At 47.6% G+C, this 19,810-nt stretch overlaps 1 protein-coding gene across 1 annotated transcript; it reads left to right on the forward strand.

Annotated features, from left to right (window-relative positions):
- Positions 1 to 3,604: 3,604 nt before the first annotated feature.
- T265_05474 (hypothetical protein) lies at positions 3,605 to 18,294 on the forward strand (the record flags this gene model as incomplete). Its single annotated transcript, XM_009170485.1, has 8 exons — positions 3,605 to 3,638; positions 3,679 to 3,743; positions 3,783 to 3,917; positions 3,960 to 4,023; positions 4,073 to 4,198; positions 5,230 to 5,342; positions 17,537 to 17,720; positions 18,068 to 18,294. The coding sequence occupies 8 exons, from the start codon at positions 3,605 to 3,607 to the stop codon at positions 18,292 to 18,294; spliced, it is 948 nt and encodes a 315-aa protein (XP_009168749.1).
- Positions 18,295 to 19,810: the final 1,516 nt, after the last annotated feature.

The following is a 19,810-nucleotide window of genomic DNA, read 5'->3' on the forward strand; positions in this document are numbered from 1 at the left end:
AGAAATTGTACCCATAAAATGACGTGTTCTCCACCAATTGGGCTTATCACCATGTCCCTTCCGGTTTGCATTCACGTGCGAAGTAAATCACCTGGGCACCAACCGGGAGAATGTGGAGGTCCTACGGTATCCTGTTTGAAAGTAGCCACTTCCATTTCGCGTTGCTGTGTCATGGTCTTTGGGTGGAAGAAGTCTTCGGTTCGGTGAACGGTGGTGGGGCGTGAATGGTCGCCAACCCAAGCGTCGTACCACGGCGGTTTTTATACTGCTTCATAGTTTCAACCCACTATCAAACGTTCGCGTAGGATAAACTGCATTGTAAGAATGTTGCAACCACCTGAAATCTGATATACCATGAAGACGTCGTGTACCAGATGTTTGGAAACCGTTAAGGTCTTCAGACTAACTAGCAAGGCTGAACTCTAGACAGCTCAGTGGTTAGGATATGAACTCACAGACTGGATGGTCCGTGCTTCAAACCTAGAAGCTAGACTGCTCCAGTCTAAGCCTGAGCAGACTGGCAGTACCTAAGCCTTCGTGCTTCCTCTGGGTGGCATGGCAGCTAGACACCGAAAGGGTGTTGTAGCCTAACGATTCTTTTGACAAGTTTGGATTCACACTTTTGTTCCGACCTAAAACTATCACCCTGTAGCGGTGGTCGAGCTTAAGTGCTGCAATGGTCTCGTGGGATATATTGGCTGCAACTCAGTTCCCTTAGGTTCATCCATGCCAGGAAGCCCAATGGGGAGCAGCCCGACGAAGAATAGCGAGTCCCTTACTGCGGGTAGTCGTATTACTTGGTGGTCTGGAGGTAAAGTCGTACCGTCCTTTGGGGCGAGATGGCCGAAGTGGTTAGAGCTCGAATTTACTGACCGGAAGGTCCGTGGTTCGAATCCGACCTCTGCCTCTCGACTTCCCCTGTCTAGACTTGGGCGACCTGGCAGTATCCCAGCCCTCGTGCTTCCTCCGGGTGGCATGGCAACTAGGCACCGTAAGGGCGTTACAGTTGCACAACTATTATTATTATTTATTATTTACCGTGCTTTGCGATGGAAGTGTGAAGGCAGTAAGACCTTTTCCCAATGGACCAGTAGGTCTCTATTTGTGGAAGCAGCGATGCTGCCTCCCCATGAGGAAGAACGGGTTCGAAGATGTGGGCGCTGAAACCCGCACACTCCGATCACAGCAGCGATGTGCCTCCCCATGAGGAAGAACGGGTTCGAAGATGTGGGCGCTGAAACCCGCACACTCCGATCACCCAATGGTTGAAGGTGACCGCCGGCGCATTATTCAGTACGGTCAAAATACTTTTAAAGCCAAAGAGCCTGGTGACGCTCAAACGACACCTGCTATGCACAGCTGCATTAAGAGATAGACGGCAATACTTTACTCTCTGCGTCCTCGGTCACCTGCAGCCAAGTAAGTCAGACCATTGAGCCATCGGCTCCGGACAGGGTTCTCCAAGAAAACCCTAACAACCGCTGTCTCGCGGTCCAGACCCTTGAATCAGAGGCTAGAGGCAAGGTCCCCGAGCAAAACTCTACATCCTCCCACTGTCTTGTGGGTCAGACTTTTGAGTCAAGGGCTCAAGGTGGGGTACCTCAACCAAACCAGAAAGTATCATTTGCCCTTGCAGCTCTTCGCTCACCGACATTCTCCCGCACTCCCTCTTCACCCATCAAACAGTGCAGTGCGGTCAACCCATCTGCCAACCCCTGTGTCTAAACCTTCGCCCAGAAAAAATAAACCAAAAGGTCTGATCTATGTTGCAGCCTTTAATGTCCGTAGTCTATGTGAAATTGGGAAACAGGCATCTCTTGCTGAAACCTTGCTTTCCCCAAGACAAGACACAAGACCCCACTTCTGTCGTGATCATCAAGCCGCTAGAAACGAGCTCAGATTTTCCACTCTTCAGGTGTCCGGTGGTCCTGACGCAGTGGCTCGTGGTGTCTACGGCGTGGGAGTTGCACTCAGCCCCAAGGCTGCGTGCTGAACTGGATCCTAGTAAAGTCGCCTTTGCGCTGTGCGGTCGTCTGGCTCAATTAAGACTAATGCAGGTCGATGCGGTAAACCGTGTTTGTTTGTCGTATCAGCATACGCCCCAACAGACTGCAGTTCTGAGACTGAAAAGGACGAGTTTTATCAAGATCTCTCATGACTTTCTCTCGGCAAGAAGGACGAATATAGTAATCCTGGTTAGTTATTTGAGTGCCCAAGTCCGGAAGAAGCACAGTGAGGTGGTAGATTTGGAGTCAATGTTGGCCGTGCAGGTAATGGAGAGCCGCTTATTCAGTGTGTGTTCCTGTTCCAGTACGAACTTCCAACACAAACGCTCACACCGAGTTACTTGGAGGCCACCTACCACACGATAGCCATGGACTCAGATGGACTATGTGGCAATTAGTTACCGACGGGGACCCTCATTTGAGGATCGGGGTACGCAACTTCACTGTGATCATGCCATCGTTCGAGCCCAGTTAGTACTTCGCTTTCCGTCAACAGTACGCATGTGAAAACAGAACAGCTCCGTTCATCGATTTCGACAGGTTTCAGTAGCTCAAGACTATTGAGTTGATCTGACTAGAAAGCTACTGGATACGCAGCCATGCGGATGACAAAGATCGCTTGGAGGTTGAATGGCAGCGGGCTAAAGAAGCTACGCTCTCAGGCTTTATAACTGCCTGTCCAAGCCATCTCAATCGACTAAATGAACACTGGATATCTTTGAGATCAGAAGGTCGTTTTGAGGCTAGAGGATCCATAGCAGCAACTAGCGACTGTGATGGCGCACACAGAATCGTTTTGAGGCTAGAGAAGCCACAGCAGCAACTAGCGACTGTGATGGCACCCACAGATCCCTCATACATAGGATAATCAAGAGCTTGAAGAGTGACAGTGAACGCTTGTGGATTTCGAAGGCCCAGGAGATGGAGAAGGCTTTCGCTACAGGTAACAACTGTGCTCTGCTTCAACTGATCCGATCAACGGGTCAAAAGAAGACAGGCGTCAGTGAAACAATATGCGAAAAAGATGGGACGGTAATTCGTTCCCTCGGTCTTCATCTTAAGCGGTGGGCTCAGCAATTCAAACAACACTTCAGCAGCTGGTTTTCTTCAGCACAACTTCTGGAAGAACCCATACGGAACATCGGCAAATGGAAATCGCACATTCAGTGGCGCTCGTGCATCAAAGCTATCGCCTTCAATGCGTAGCTACCCGATTCCTGAACTGACTGTGTCATCGCCTCCATGGCACTCCCGCACTCTCATACTTTCCTGTGATCGAAATTGTAGCAGCTGGAATCAGTCTGACTATGTACATGGTTTTTAGCTGATAACTTGATCTAAACGAACATTTGTTTTGTTTATACAATAATGGGGAAATCCTCTTCTGTCCCCGTAAGTGTGAACGCTAGCGAAAATTTCTCTCGATTTTGATGGTACATGTGTTCACTTCATCAATCACGTGTGCCGTCGTTAACGGGCCTGATGTGTGCACATGATTCAAATCTGTTTTTGTCCTTGGATTTCAGCTGGTCTTTTGATGTCAGATCGTCGTACACTGCGACGGTCCTTCGCTCACTGACCCCTTTGCGTCAGAAGTAATGGATTCCGACCAACCCCTGTACATTTTGATAGGTACGTTCCTCTCCATTTTCCCCACCATTCACGCGATCAGGTGAAGGTGAGAACAACAATCAGCGGATCGCAGCCGTAGAGAAGTTGTTTGGCTTCTCTTCTCAGGTACGTGCGGACGAGTGCATGACTAGCCCACTTTCGTAGAAGCTGATGGCTCCCAAGCGCGTTCTAGTTGGCGAAGGCGTGCTTACCAAAATCTGTCGACGTAAACCGAAATTGCGACACTTCTTCCTATTCAACGATGTTCTACTCTATGGTCGATTGCTTGTGCACCGCAAGGTAAGCACTGGTCGCATCAGATCGGCATCAGCAACATTTTAGCTTGGCCATCCGCAGTTTATTGACCTTTCTGAGGCTGTGGTTGAAGATATTTGTGATAATGGAAGTAGGTCTCCTCCCGTTTCCTTTCATGCATGCACCCGATTTTCTTTTAGTCTATCGCAATGGCTTCGCTATTATGAGTCCAAAAAAGTCGTTCACTGTTTACTCCTCGACGGCAGAAGAGAAGATCCAATGGGTGGCACATATGAAACGAAGTATTGCGGAGGCGCGCGCCCTATGTAGGTCACAGTGTGTGCTTTTATAGGTTGGTCTGATACTTGCGCCATCCACGTTGTCGCACTGGAGTTGAAAATTGCTCGTAGTAATTGAAACGCAGAGAACGACACTTCGTTGGTTCTTATAGTGGACATGTGCTGGGTGCTAACCCACGTTCCGGTCCATCAGAAGAACACAAATGGTTTGACGAATGTGTTTTCAGGAAGGGATTTTCACGTCGTAAAATTTTAAAGGCAAAGATAATGGTATTGCCCCAAGGCAATTCACAACGTAAAAAGGCTAGTAGCTCTGGTTATCCATCCCTGTAGCTGTAAGTTTAGATCACAAATAGGGCGTTCGTTTTGATGTGTTCGATCCTATTGCGTGCGTGTTTTTGATAACAAAGGATAGGATCGCTTCCGGACGGTGTCTACCTCAGCCACGTCTTCGCTGAACTCACATTTGGTCCGTAGGGGCTTTTTGAACCAGCGGAAAGTTCTGATCTAGTAGGTGATACCGGGTTGAACTGGGCTGCACAGGGTCATTTTCCGTTTCTTTCTTACCGAGCTACGTAATTTCACGACCAACATGTTCAGCTGTGAGATCCTCGTTTCATCCTGGCTGAGTTCTACGTGGGGCTGAGAGCCCTTCAGGACATGACGCGCAACCGATCTCAGTGGCGCCCACGCTATTATTCCCTTCCATTGTGTACGGCATTTAAGCGTCAGCACACATGTTACCCGTATAAAGTGTCAATGATGGCTTCAGCGGTGAAGGACTTGTCAGGTTTGGAGTGCTGGGGTAGGGTAGACCGTGCTCAAACTGTGCTCTCTTTTGTGTCTCCTGAAATTGCCTGACCCCAAAACATACCTGCTGTAATTGATGTCGAACCAAAACATGCGCTTGTTTTTTTTATTCTGTATTATCTTCATTTCGGGGCGAAGCTTCATTTTTACATTGTTTTTTCAGGTTTCTTTCAGTTGATTTTGCCACCGGTTGCCTTCCGCTCGCTGTATCAACTCAGTTTTGTTGTTTTCGATTTTCTTTCCACTAGCTGGCAACCCTGCTCGTGATGAAGTCAAGCTTTCGCCTATTTGGATTCCAGACGCCGAGGCGTCACACTGCATGGTCTGTCGGAACACTGAGTTCACCCTTGTGCATCGTAGAGTAAGTGAAGTTTTCAGAAACCTGTTATTGGATTCCGAAACCCGCAGCCACACAAGGGGCGAGATGGCCCAAGCGGTTAGAGCGCGAATTTACTGACTGGAAGGTCCGTGATTCGAATCCGACCTCCGCCTCTCGACTTCCCAGGCAACCTGGCAGTGTACGGTTTCGCTCGGTACTGCAACTCGCATATACTTTGAATTTCATATTTTTACCGACTGGCTGTAAGCCAACTTTTTTAAGGTATTTTTCTGTAGCACCCGTTTAGGCTACGTCCCATCGCTGATTAAGCACAAAACTACACCTGACACGGGGTTTTTCGATCACAAGGCATGCAGGTGAATTGCGGTGTTTTAAACCACGTACTTGTATGTTATATATGCTCCCCACAGCGTCACCCAAGGGTTTTTGAACTGATGTCTGTTGGTGGCATCCTAGATGAGCAGTCTGCCTTGGTGTTGAGGGGCGAGGTGGCTCAGTGGTGCAAAGTTGCTGACCGGAAGGTCCGTGGTTCGAACCCGACCTCTGCCTCCAGACTTCCCCTGTCTAGGTTTGGACAACCTGGCAGTATCCCAGCCTCCGTGCTTCCTTCGGGTGGCATGGCAGCTAGGCACCAAAAGGATACTACAGTTGAACGCTTTTTTTCTTGGTGTTGAACATGGGGTGGCATATGTACCAAAGATATTTTTCAACGCAAGCACCTCTCTTGGGAAACAGTCAATGTCTTTGAGTGCACAGATAAATTTAGGCCTGAGCCACTTTGCACTAGTTCTGGAGGCACTCCTGGGAAACTTCGACTTCGTACCAAATGGTTCTTGGTTCCTGCCTACCCAGTACTGGATTCCCCGGCCTGAGCAGTTCCACACACTCTGAATCCTCGTACTTCTTCTTGGTTGTGTGATATCTCTTCAAACAAAGGATACATCGTTCCAATGTTTCGACTTTTTACTGACTGCTTCAAGAGAAAAATGTTTTTTTTGTCCCCGTCGTTCAAACATCAAGTGCGTGTAGTTTATTGAGGCTGGATCAGCAGTCGATTCGAAGACCCCCAACAGGTGTCCGAACCAGGGTCTTATTCACCTGGCCAGTAGTCGAACACGCTTCACAAGTCTCCTGGCGCACCAACTGTGCGATTGATCCCGGTGATCCAGCAGTTCACACTGATCTTCAGGGTTTATAGACTTTTTCACACCATCTAGGTTCGGATATCAGAGACCAGGAACATCATTTATTGTGATAACGCTCGGGCTTGGCTAATTTCAAATTGCTTTACGCATTGGGTCATTCTTGTGGTGTAAACTTTTTCAAAAGAAACCAGGAGAATTCACTCCAAAAGATTCTCTCTCTCTTGAGCGCCCTGATTGGTCAGACGGTCAATAGACAGAGTGCGTTTTACGGGTTCGTTAGATGAACGAAACACCGTGCCATTTTACCGATTTCATTTCATTCGTTTCGGTTTAATCGATCGATCATCCTTTTATTTCATTCTCGACAGTCCTATATCATAGTACCTTATCTCAGAAGCGAGATGGCTCAGTGACGCGAATTTACTGACCGGAAGGTCCGTGGTTCGAAACCGACCTCTGCCTCCAGACTTCCCCTGTCTAGGTTTGGACAACCTGGCAGTATCCCAGCCTCCGTGCTTCCTTCGGGTGGCATGGCAGCTAGGCACCAAAAGGATACTACAGTTGAACGCTTTTTTNAGATGGCTCAGTGACGCGAATTTACTGACCGGAAGGTCCGTGGTTCGAACCCGACCTGTGCCTCCAGACTTCCCCTGTCTAGGCTTGGGCGACCTGACAGTATCCCAGCCCTCGTACTTCCTTCGGGTGGCATGGCAGTTAGGCACTGAAAGGGTGTCACGGCTGAACGATTTTTTGTACTTTATCTCACTAACTTAACTTGCGATTAGCACTGTTTGAAAAAAATTTACTTGATCTTCTGAATGGTTTATTAATAGATCTGGTGCGGTGGGTTGTTCGAGCCAGATTCTGGTCGCTTATCATAACAGGAAGAGAACAGGGGGAGGGGGCCTGTGGAAACATAGCCTAAAAGTCTAATAACGTTAGCGAATAGGATTTTAAAAAAACAACTTGCCTACACACGCGATCAGAACACATCCGAGTGGCGTGTCAAAGCAATTGACCCAGTATCTCTCGCTTACCTCATCCAACCGAACATAGCTAATCAGTTCGGCTAGCAGTTGACGTCACCCTTGAGAGTCTTTATTCGTGTGGACTGGTAACCACTTGAACCCTAATCAGAAAGACCGCGCAGCACAAACTCACAATGTGTCTTCATCCACTGGGTCCCGTTTTATTGTCTGTCCCACAGCGAACATTTCAGCTCTCTTTGCTTAACGGTGATCGAACGTGTGCATCACGTGTGCAATCCACAGAGTACTGCTCCGATGATTTTGCTTTGTTGCCGGCTTGTTCATTATCTCGCTGTATAACAGGCTGCAGCCAGTGCCGGCTGTGCTGTGTAGACACCACTGATCAAGTGTTTGTGAAGGTTTGGTGTATGTTAGATCTCTGACGCCATGAGTGACGCGATTTGGCCAGTGTTACCCACGTTTTCGTGATGCTTTAATTGAATCCATCTGCTACAGTGTAATCACGACTTAGGCTTCTGCTCGATCAACAATCTCAAGCTCGGAGAAGCGCCAGAGGATTGAAGTCGGTTCCAAGACGATAGACCACTCCAGATTTTCTGTTCAGAGTAGACTTTGCGGATTGACGATCGTCAGTGATAGTGTTCCTTCCCTAGCAAACTGTAAAGTCGGTCGCTCCCGGTTGGGAGCGGTCTTCCTACGGGAGAGCAAGATCCTGCCAAGAATTCGATTATTCATGTGCGTTTCTGGTGTTCATACCCTCGCAGCAACGCTCTATTTGTTCACTCACCAAGTAATCGTTTTTTTTTGGATAAGTGGTTAGAGGGGGAATTTACTGATCAGAGGTCGGGACCCAACCTCTGTTTCTCGACTTCGCCTGTCTAGGCTTGGACAACCTGACAGTATCCCAGCCTTCGTGTGGTGCGGCAACTGAGCGCCGATTTTTAAAAAAATTTCAATCGTTTTGTGAAAGCAAACAACTTTTCGCTGACTTTTCACAGCTCCTTTGGTTCGTTCATTCTCTATTCCGTTTGGCCTGAAGCGTGTTTTCTTTTCCATCACACATGCAATTCACTGGCGATTCACCTTTGTTTTTCCGCGTCCACACAACAACAGCTGTCTGTTCCTCCGACACTACTCGACTGAGTTGACGTAGCATGAATGATGGTAAATAAATCCTGACTGTAACAACTGCCTGTCTAGCTTGGACAACCTGACAGTATCCCAGCCTTCGTGTGGTGCGGCAACTGAGCGCCGATTTTTAAAAAAATTTCAATCGTTTTGTGAAAGCAAACAACTTTTCGCTGACTTTTCACAGCTCCTTTGGTTCGTTCATTCTCTATTCCGTTTGGCCTGAAGCGTGTTTTCTTTTCCATCACACATGCAATTCACTGGCGATTCACCTTTGTTTTTTCGCGTCCACACAACAACAGCTGTCTGTTCCTCCGACACTCGACTGAGTTGACGTAGCATGAATGATGGTAAATAAATCCTGACTGTAACAACTTCCGTCTCCAGCTCTAAGTTTATCAATCGCATTCGGTTGACCTGAATAAAGGCGTGACAACAGGCAAGTAGCTGGATCAGGAATGTACCATTAGCCCGTGGACTATGATGGTTAGTGCTTGCCATTCAAGTCCAATGCTGCCTCGTTACCTATGCGACTGGCCCGTCATTCCTACGCCTCTGTCCACGTTGTCAAATCAACTATTGTATGCACATACTAAAAAAACTGCGCCAGTATCAATAGAGTGGATGATATTGATGCGATGAGCTTTGTGAAATTAATCGATGCAGTTAGTGATTACGTTATGGGTGCCTTTAATTTCATATGATTCACATTTAACTTTCGAAAGTCAACCATATACATACGTAGTGTAATAAGATAAAATAATAAATGAAAAAAATAAACCAAAATGAAAAATAAAATAAATAAATGAAGATGATAAATAAATAAACAAATAACAGCACGAGACGGTCGGTCGCTAAATTGACAAGGCCACAGCGTCCGGTGTTTGTATATTGCTTCAGCAAACTTCCTTACTCAGGTACCACAGTTGTCTTGCCTAGGTCCCCGTCAGGGAAGTCATCAACCAGCGGACTGAGGCTAGTCGGATCATCAGTACCTCCACTTGTTTACCCCGGGGATTTTTGTTCCGTATTTGAAGGTGATGCCCCGTCGAGGTGTTTATGCCTCTGGTAAGTACCGCACGGGGACCATACTCTATGAAACGAGCCTTTTCATCTGTTGGACATCCTATGACAAACTCGTTTATTCATCACACGTTATTGCTACCATAGAAGACTGATAATCCGTAAGCGCCAGTGATCTGAAGTTCGGAGCATTTTACTATCGTCAACTAGCCATTCATGTGGAAGCACATCTCCCACAGAACCGTTGTACACGCCTTTCTATTGAAGCCACTCGAGTTTTGGAATTGTGCTTGGTTGCTTCTTCTGTGAGACTCGCAAACAACTTTCCATGTGTACGCATTTCTGGACTGGCCCGACTGATGGTCCGTTGAGGACAGCTCAGCTGTAACACCCTTTCTGTGCCTAGCTGCCGTGCTACCCGAAGGAAGCACGAGGGCTGGGATACTTCCAGGTTGCCCAAGCCTAGACAGGGGAAGTCGAGAGGCAGAGGTCGGATTCGAACCACGGACCTTCCGGTCAGTAAATTCGCCCTCTAATTACTTGAGCCATCTCGCCTCCAAGGCTTGTCAAACGCATTATGGACTCCATTTCAACATTTGTCGTCGGCCATTCTAGATATCGAATGAGTCTAGAATAGTATAGGTCCTCCAACTAGTCCAACCACACCGTAGGTGGAGGTACCTTGAAGTTCTTGTGGAACTATTGGTCTGTGATATCGTTAGAAAAGTTGGCTATATTGACCGGATCAAGTTCGAATTGATAGTTGCTTAGCCCTTGTGGTTATGGAAACCGAACCAGTTCGAGTTGTTCGGGCGATTTTCGGAAGTGAACGATGATTTTCATACACATCAACATAGGTGTCCGAGTGTGATTTGTAATCCTGAACACATCCTGAGCACGACCACTAACCCACCGGTACGTACCCCACTAACGCACTGATGAAGTCACCTCGACTGGTGATGAAACGCTTGCAATCGAATTGCCCAGCTCAGCGAACAAGTCCACGATGTGATCTGTCTGTCCAAAGGTCTTGAACGCCATGAGACACTTCGCTGGAATATTTTGTCACCTGATTATAGACTGGAACGGTTCGTCATCCATGATCGCTTCGCTGAGTGCCGACAGATTATCAACTTCACCTGGCTTCAACCGACCAACCTGAGCGTTTCCATTACTATCACATGTGTAAAAAGCAGGTTATTCACACGAAGAGTCGGATCTGACATCTGTTGGGAAGTAAGCCTCTGCTAGTTTGCTGGGTGCTTTGAACGCGCGTTTAGGTGTCGTCACACACATATTCGGGATTCATCACGTAGTTTCAACTGCCACCTATCCAGACAGCATCGTTTCAGGGCTTCCAGGCAGACCTAAGTTGCACCGAACGGTGGGTGTACGCTATGCCTCTGGGGTCTGGTCTCTCAAGTGCGACAGACTTCGGAGTTTGAAGATGGGTGCCTTGCTTTTGACCTGACTATGGAAGGGACCTGACATTGGTCGTCGGTCTGTTCTCTGGGCGGGACAACTTGTTTGCAAACGTCTCATCGCTAGTCGAGGAGCGCATCTGACGAGTGGCTAGGTTTACAGTTACTTGTTCTGAATACCGTCTTGGATGGGATGGGAGTTCTGCCAGTAAAAAATAGGACAGCGGAGGAGACAAATGGAATTCCGTTTGAGGTCATTTTGACGCCCGGGTGTTTGATACGGTTTGTATGCAGATTGTATTCTGGCCATCTGCATCCCGTTCAACGGAGGGTGAGGTAGTATTCAATCGGAGAAATATGTGGGCAGAATGGACCCCAGTTTTCCCAATGAAAAAGATTGATTTTGAGGGATCATATCCGGAGCTCCTGATTGAAAAAAAAACAAGGGTCCGATTTATAAAGCGGCAGGGTCAAGCACGGAACGGCGTATGCTTGCTGTAAACCATGGATCCATACATCTGAATAGTATCTTGTCACAATTACTTCATAAGCCTCCCACTGGCGGACAACCGTTTTGTCTCCAAGGTCAGTCAGTGGTCTAGTGCATGAACAAACGGCCCCAAAACACGTTTCGCTACCTCCTCATACGGCTAGCAGCGGTGAGTATATGAAATATTTCATGGTCACACGAAAATGTACGCAACGTCTCTGCGTACAAACCTATAATTTCGTGATCGGTTCTGACAGACAAATGCTCACACACGTTCGAAAGGCTCGCATCGGATGATCTGCGGGTACAGGTGACGGTTTGACATTGACACTCGCTGACCGGGGTACCAAGGTTGCTTATCATCCGGCTGTTTTTTCTACAATCTGTCATCTTACACGTAAGTCGAGGCTGTGATTGCTACTTTCAACATACAAAATACTGACGAATCAACCGGATCATTCAGTTTATGTGAGCCTAAAAAATGTGAGCCTCTATGAGGCTTGGAGAAGTGGTCTTTTGACACTCTGAAGCTTCTCTTACATCTACCGAGTTCCACAGTAAGTGGCGAGATAATTTTGTCCGCATACCTTGAGTTCACTAGTCCTTCGTGAATCGAATCCACAGTCCCTTGGGATGGGGTCCAGGTAAAGACTGAACGCTGGTGGAGAGGGGCTTGTCTTGATGGCTGTTGTTAGGAGGGGGAATTTCGGTCCTTCACGTGAGCAGAAATGTGAGTACATGTAGCGTGAAGTGCATCAAGAAACTTCATGGCTATTCTTCTTTGGCCAAACTTGTGTGGAAGAGTTAGTCTATCGGCAGAGTCGTCCTGGTGTGTGCAGCGCTGCTCAATTACTCCATGCCACCTGAAAATGTAATCGCTAGGCTCCTTCCCAATCCTTTGTGAGTTGCTTGGATTCGAGTCTCAGCTAACCTTATTAAAACCATATTTACACCATGACATGTGTGACTCTTCTATCGCTGGAAAGGTCACTTCGAGTACTTTCTTTGAATGGAAGAAAAAAGACTACAACATGTTCTTGTTCTCAAATAGCTCCGATGCCATGTGGTCCAACCTGGTCCATGATTGATTTGCAGTTGGTGGCCGCTAGGTTACGCGATGCAAACGTTCGTACTTGCCAGAAACACTTCATGATCAGCACACAACTGAAGGAGTCGCGGGACAACTTGTTTGCAAACGTCTCATCGCTAGTCGAGGAGCGCATCTGACGAGTGGCTAGGTTTACAGTTACTTGTTCTGAATACCGTCTTGGATGGGATGGGAGTTCTGCCAGTAAAAAAATAGGACAGCGGAGGAGACAAATGGAATTCCGTTTGAGATCATTTTGACGCCCGGGTGTTTGATAGGGTTTGTATGCAGATTGTATTCTGGCCATCTGCATCCCGTTCAACGGAGGGTGAGGTAGTATTCAATCGGAGAAATATGTGGGCAGAATGGACCCCAGTTTTCCCAATGAAAAAGATTGATTTTGAGGGATAATATCCGGAGCTCCTGATTGAAAAAAAAACAAGGGTCCGATTTATAAAGCGGCAGGGTCAAGCACGGAACGGCGTATGCTGCTGTAAACCCATGGATCCATACATCTGAATAGTATCTTGTCACAATTACTTCATAAGCCTCCCACTGGCGGACAACCGTTTTGTCTCCATGGTCAGTCAGTGGTCTAGTGCATGAACAAACGGCCCCAAAACACGTTTCGCTACCTCCTCATACGGCTAGCAGCGGTGAGTATATGAAATATTTCATGGTCACACGAAAATGTACGCAACGTCTCTGCGTACAAACCTATAATTTCGTGATCGGTTCTGACAGACAAATGCTCACACACGTTCGAAAGGCTCGCATCGGATGATCTGCGGGTACAGGTGACGGTTTGACATTGACACTCGCTGACCGGGGTACCAAGGTTGCTTATCATCCGGCTGTTTTTTCTACAATCTGTCATCTTATACGTAAGTCGAGGCTGTGATTGCTACTTTCAACATACAAAATACTGACGAATCAACCGGATCATTCAGTTTATGTGAGCCTAAAAAATGTGAGCCTCTATGAGGCTTGGAGAAGTGGTCTTTTGACACTCTGAAGCTTCTCTTACATCTACCGAGTTCCACAGTAAGTGGCGAGATAATTTTGTCCGCATACCTTGAGTTCACTAGTCCTTCGTGAATCGAATCCACAGTCCCTTGGGATGGGGTCCAGGTAAAGACTGAACGCTGGTGGAGAGGGGCTTGTCTTGATGGCTGTTGTTAGGGGGGGAATTTCGGTCCTTCACGTGAGCAGAAATGTGAGTACATGTAGCGTGAAGTGCATCAAGAAACTTCATGGCTATTCTTCTTTGGCCAAACTTGTGTGGAAGAGTTAGTCTATCGGCAGAGTCGTCCTGGTGTGTGCAGCGCTGCTCAATTACTCCATGCCACCTGAAAATGTAATCGCTAGGCTCCTTCCCAATCCTTTGTGAGTTGCTTGGATTCGAGTCTCAGCTAACCTTATTAAAACCATATTTACACCATGACATGTGTGACTCTTCTATCGCTGGAAAGGTCACTTCGAGTACTTTCTTTGAATGGAAGAAAAAAGACTACAACATGTTCTTGTTCTCAAATAGCTCCGATGCCATGTGGTCCAACCTGGTCCATGATTGATTTGCAGTTGGTGGCCGCTAGGTTACGCGATGCAAACGTTCGTACTTGCCAGAAACACTTCATGATCAGCACACAACTGAAGGAGTCGATCTCCGTTGTCTGTGCGACGAGCATCGACTCCGAATCGACCGCCCAAATGTGATTCCAGGGAGCTCAGACGACCTACTTGAGCATTCATATCGCTCCGAAGGATCACAATGACAATACCTCTTGCTCGACGGATGAGCCCGGATAACTCTCGATAGAGTATCCTTCTCCGCCTCAGAACTGCAGTCAGTTGGGACATGAGTCGATATTCTAAACAGGCACATCTTTTTATGTCTATGCGTTGAATTTGATTGAACTGGATAATCGCCCAAAGACGACTGTTCACTAAGATCCAATTCACCAAAGCGTGTTCAACTCTGCGGCTGAGTGCAACTCCCACACCATACATTCCACGAGTCATCGTTTCTGGCTCACCGGACACACGGAGGAAGAAATTTGAAAGGACTGATTTCGTCCTTGGCGTTCTGAGATGCAGAACCACGCTGGGGTCTTGTATGCGTGTTTCGGAGACACAGCATACGTCAATTTTAAGGGAGTACAAGGTTTCAGCAAGCATAGCCTGTTTGCCAATTTGACATAGAGTACGGACGTTAAAAGCTCCTATGTAGAAAGGATCTCGTGGATTTAGAAGGATGTTACTTTGTTTAGTGTTAGTAAGCATCGAGGAGCATAAGGCCCTTCGGTCAGATAACTGACAGTCAAATGGCCCAGCGATGTTTTTTCGTGTGGTGGGAAGGAGTTGGGGAGGGACATCGGAGGGACGTAGTCAAAGCAAAACATGCACAATCGTCACCTTGTTTGATTAACGCTGGTGGAAGTTTATTCGACCCTCGGATAGATGCATTTCAAGGCAGAAATGCATTTTAGTGGTCTATGAACTCACGGGGATGGTGTGGGCAAAGTCAGTGGCCACTAAACTGTTTCCTAAAATACTGTATCCAGCGATTGAAACCTTGGTTCTTATGTAGGTGTTTAGTATTACCTGTGATTAACTTGTCATCAGGTGGTCTCTTGGATCTCATGTTGCAGATCAGCTGATACAGCTCTTGTGTTAGCCTCTTCCACCTCTTGAACATTTCCACAACACCTCTGTCTCCACACAAACTTAATTTATCTCTAGTGAAAAATGTTGGTAGCTCAGGTAGCGTAGGTGGTGGAGTCGGCCAGTTTGGTTGCAAACGTTTCATCACCAATCAAGATGACATCTTCAATGCGTTCTTGGGGGCGTAGCGATGGGTTCGTGCTTGTGTGTTACGTAAAAGTGCTGCCAGCCGGGGCTGACCTTTGACCACGATTGGTTGTTCGGTCGGGCTGCTCCATTCCTTGCGGCGTATTAGGACGCAGGATAACGGAGCAATCGACCGTCGAAGCAAGATATGCTAAGCTCGGAGGGACGCGGTGTCCGGCTTCAAGGTTCTGAGTACCAGTAGTTATAGATTTTTCTATCTGAAATACCAGCGCCACGTACAGTACTGGTTATCTTTTCCAGGCAACGAGACGCTTTTTGGAGCATCATGTACTGGTGTGTTGGTTCATTTCCTGGCTCAGAAGGTTTTTTTCGACCGTGAAACGGGCGGTATTTTTCATCCCCAACTGATCAGAATCAACCTGTTCGTTCGAGAATGATTGACAGTCTTGTGTGGACGACTACATAAGCAATTTGCTTCCATAGTCTTTTAATAGATTATGGAAGACAGTAGTGCAGTCATGCTCACGATGCCTATAACATAATAGCTCAGCTGTAACACTTTCGATGCCTATCTGCCATGCCGCCCGAAGGACGTACGAGGGCTGGGATACTGTCAGGTTGCCCAAGCCTAGACAGGGAAGTCGAGAGCCAGAGGTCGGGTTCGAACCACGGACCTTCCGGTCAGTAAATTCGCGCTCTAACCACTTGGGCCATCTCGCTGGTGCGTAGGCGGAAATCATAAACCCGAAGCAGCTGTTTTTTCCACCAGTGCGACCTCGCGTAGAAGTTGACAGACCAACGGCACAGGGGAACTGAAAGCTATACCAGCACTGACCCGAACCGCTTCAGCAGCTGCAGTCACGGCAGCGAAGGCGGCTCCGCCTTAACTGCTATAACCTAAGCAGGGAAATGATGTCCGACTGATGTAAGCGGAGCAGCGGGTGTGAGTGGCGGTCTACTGTCGGTCATTCCTCTCTGTGCCTGACTTCCCAGTAGCTGAGACCAATTCAATTTTATGACTGAATTTCCCGGACTGCATTTTGAGCATACGTAACGTAATAGACAAACGGGGACAATGCGCATTTAAAGGTTGACCTGGTTAGTATAGCGGTGAACAGGCAGGTAGGTCAGGTGTGGCGACAAGACTTTCCACGGTATATAGTGATTTTTGACCTTTTTGGAGTAGAGAGACGGGGGGGGGGGATGGATCAAGTGGTTAGAGCGCGAATCTATTGACCGGAAGGTCCGTGGTTCGAACCCGACCTCTGCCACTCGACTTCCCCTGTCTAGACTTGGACGACCTGGCAGCATCCCAGTCCTCGTGCCTCCTTCGTGTGGCATAGCGACCAGGCACCGAAAGGGTGCTACAGCTGAACGATCATTGGAGCAGAAAGAAGCACATGGGAAAGCTCATCACAACCAAAAGTGAGCGCTCTGAAGATAGCTCTTCAAATGGCGAGGAAACGTAGGTTATCTATCTGTCTACAACACCGTCTTGCACGGGCCTGTCATTCACCAGGTTAGGTTTAACTGCCTTCTAAGGTTATGTACAACTTACAGTGCCCGGCAACGTTGACTTTTCCATCCAACAGTCTCGTATCAGGGCGATGTGCAACCCACTGCTGTATAGTGGTCGTACTGACTCATTAAAGCTGATAAAAAGCCCACCTTGGTGTATCCAAGATAATGTTAGCTTGGCGACCTTTCAGTGAGTTGTTTGATGAAATATCTGAAGGGGTGCTATGTAGGACTGATTTCGAGTGGCCGAATTGTCATCTGCCTCAGTGGCTCGTTCGCTTTGGGCTTCGTGCATATCGTAGTCCAGTGCATCAATCCTCCGTCTGAGGGAGGTTGTGACTCTTGGACAACGTTGTTCTGCACCAATTTCACCCTTGAAGGGGTATTTCGTCACGCCGTACGACTTTTTATTTATTTATTTATTTATTTTTGTCTCCTCTTTTGACTCACACTCAACTTATCCAACACTCATTTTAGCACCACTGTCGATGTTGTGGCAAGGTCGTCTGTCACAAATGTTCATCCTATCGATGGATGCTACCCTACCAGGGCTCTTCCCGTGTCCGGGTGTGTAGTGAGTGCCACACCGAACTGCAGACACAGAGCCAACGACTAATGGATCGAACCATTGAAAACGAACCGTCGCAGCCTGCCGCTGAACCTGAAACCGGTTCCGAAACGGCCGCATCGGTTACCGAATCCAGCGGATCGCCCGATCTGAACAAGCGCGGTACGCGTTTCTTCACTCCGAATGAACCTAATGCAGAGGACCCAGTTCGGGAACCGAGTGAGTTTGCGATGTTGTTTTTTTTTCTTCAAAAAATGCCTTTTACGCACAAAAAATTAGGTAGGGCTGTAAAAACCTTTCCGTACACAGCTTCCGTTTCATTGGAGGGGGCTGATATATTGTCAGGTAGACAGGAGCAGTCATACAGGGCAACATATGCCTTCTCGTATGATTACTGCCTAAGCCGCGTATTAGAACGTGCTTTGGGTTGTAAAATTCGTAACACCCTGCTCGTGCCACGGGTAAGCGACCTCCTATACGACAAAATATGGGTTAGGTTCGTCCTTTAACCTGTGACAAATAGGCTATTCATGTTAGGCGGACACATCAGTTTTTACACACTATAGGAATCGAGAGATTATTTCTTTCGGCTCGCGATATGGAGTGTGTGGCCGAACGGCTAAGTGTTCAAACAACCAGCCGGGAAGTCGCGGGCACGAAACTCCTCACGGGAATCGATACGATGCCCCGTTCATCTGGTGATAATGAAAAGATAAGCCGTTTAATTCTAGATTTGCGTCTGACTCGAACCAGCTCGTGTAGCGAATGGAGCCTCGGGTGTCATTCTAACTAGCCCGTGAGCAACAACGACCTATTTTTTCCAATACGACCGAGTCCTTCATAAGTTTTCCTCCAAGCCTCAATCCTAAATGGATCTTAGTGAGACAGTGCCTTTATTTTAAAGCATTTGGGTGATATGGTCATCGAGCTTTTGTGGCTCATTAGTAAGGCATCATCCTCTCATGCCCTGGTTATACCACCGCCTCTTGTATAGGGCTGTCGGTGGTGCTACTTCTGGCTAACCTCACCTTTAACCAGAGATTCACCCTAGATACTTTATGTACCCAGGTATCCGGTCCACATTAACCCCTTGGGATCACCAGTGTCTTTTCCTGTGCGTCCACGTTCGATTTTTCCACACTATCGATTATTTACACAGTCGTCGACAGACCGATACTTGTTCATATGACCACATCTGTCAGATAGCTCGGCTGTTACGGCGTGAGGCTACTGACCGAAGGGACTACGTTTCCTAACTGAACCCGGCTCCTCAGTTACTCGTCTCCGGTCTTGGGCAACCGGGCAACGCCTTAGCCTTCGTGCTTCCTAGCGCTGTAAGGAAAGGATGCTACAGCTGAGCGACTGTTACTTAGTGTGGAGCATGTGCCTTGGTCCTAATGAATCTAATGGCGCATGTGAACGAGATCGAATGTCAGCTTAGTCATTCGACTTTAGTGTACGCGATGAAGGTGAGATAGCTGTGGAAGGTCCGTGATTCACCCCCCTCTGCCTCTTGACTAGGCTTGGGCACCTGGAAGTATCCCAACCCCTTGTCTTCATTCGCTGACATGGCAGTTAGGCACCTAAAGGGTGTTACAGCTGAATGATCTTATTCTTGAGTGTACGCGGTACAGATGTGTCGAATGGCAAAATAAATCGACCATTGTTCAAGTGGTTGATGCACACATTCGTGTGACAATTCAGACATTTCAGCCTGTTCATCATCACTATACAGGTAAAACGATAAAGGATCATGGGCTGGTGTAAAACCTAATGTCTTTGTCTCAACTAGACGTGCTGTTTGCCCTTATTTTTCTGTTGATGATGATTGTGGTTGTAATGTAAACAATAATAATAATTAATTGTTCAGCTGTAGCACCCTTTCGGTACCTAGCTGCCATGCCACCCGGAGGAAGCACGAGGGCTGAGATACTGCCAGGTTGCCCAAGCCTAGACAGAGGAAGTCGAGAGGCGGAGGTTGGATTCGAACCACGTACCTTCCAGTCAGTAAATTCGCGCTCTAACCACTTGAGCCAGGTGGTATCCTTTTTTTACTAGCAACTACTTTGATATAGCTACAAAATCTGTGTTCAGGTGTCCACCGGTAGGTCTGTGGTGCGAACTTCGGCAGTTCGACTGCTCCTGTTCAGGTTTGGGGAACCTAACAGTATCTCGTCCGTCGTGTTCCCCTTGGGTGGCATGGCAGCCAAGCACCGAAAGGGTGCTACAACTGAACGATTAGTATTTGCTTTTTGTTATAAAATCGCCCGACGAACGTGTTTGATATCACCAGTACCGCTGCTATCAAT

Source organism: Opisthorchis viverrini (genome assembly GCF_000715545.1).
Source record: "Opisthorchis viverrini unplaced genomic scaffold opera_v5_105, whole genome shotgun sequence".
In the NCBI taxonomy this organism is placed as follows: domain Eukaryota; kingdom Metazoa; phylum Platyhelminthes; class Trematoda; order Opisthorchiida; family Opisthorchiidae; genus Opisthorchis; species Opisthorchis viverrini.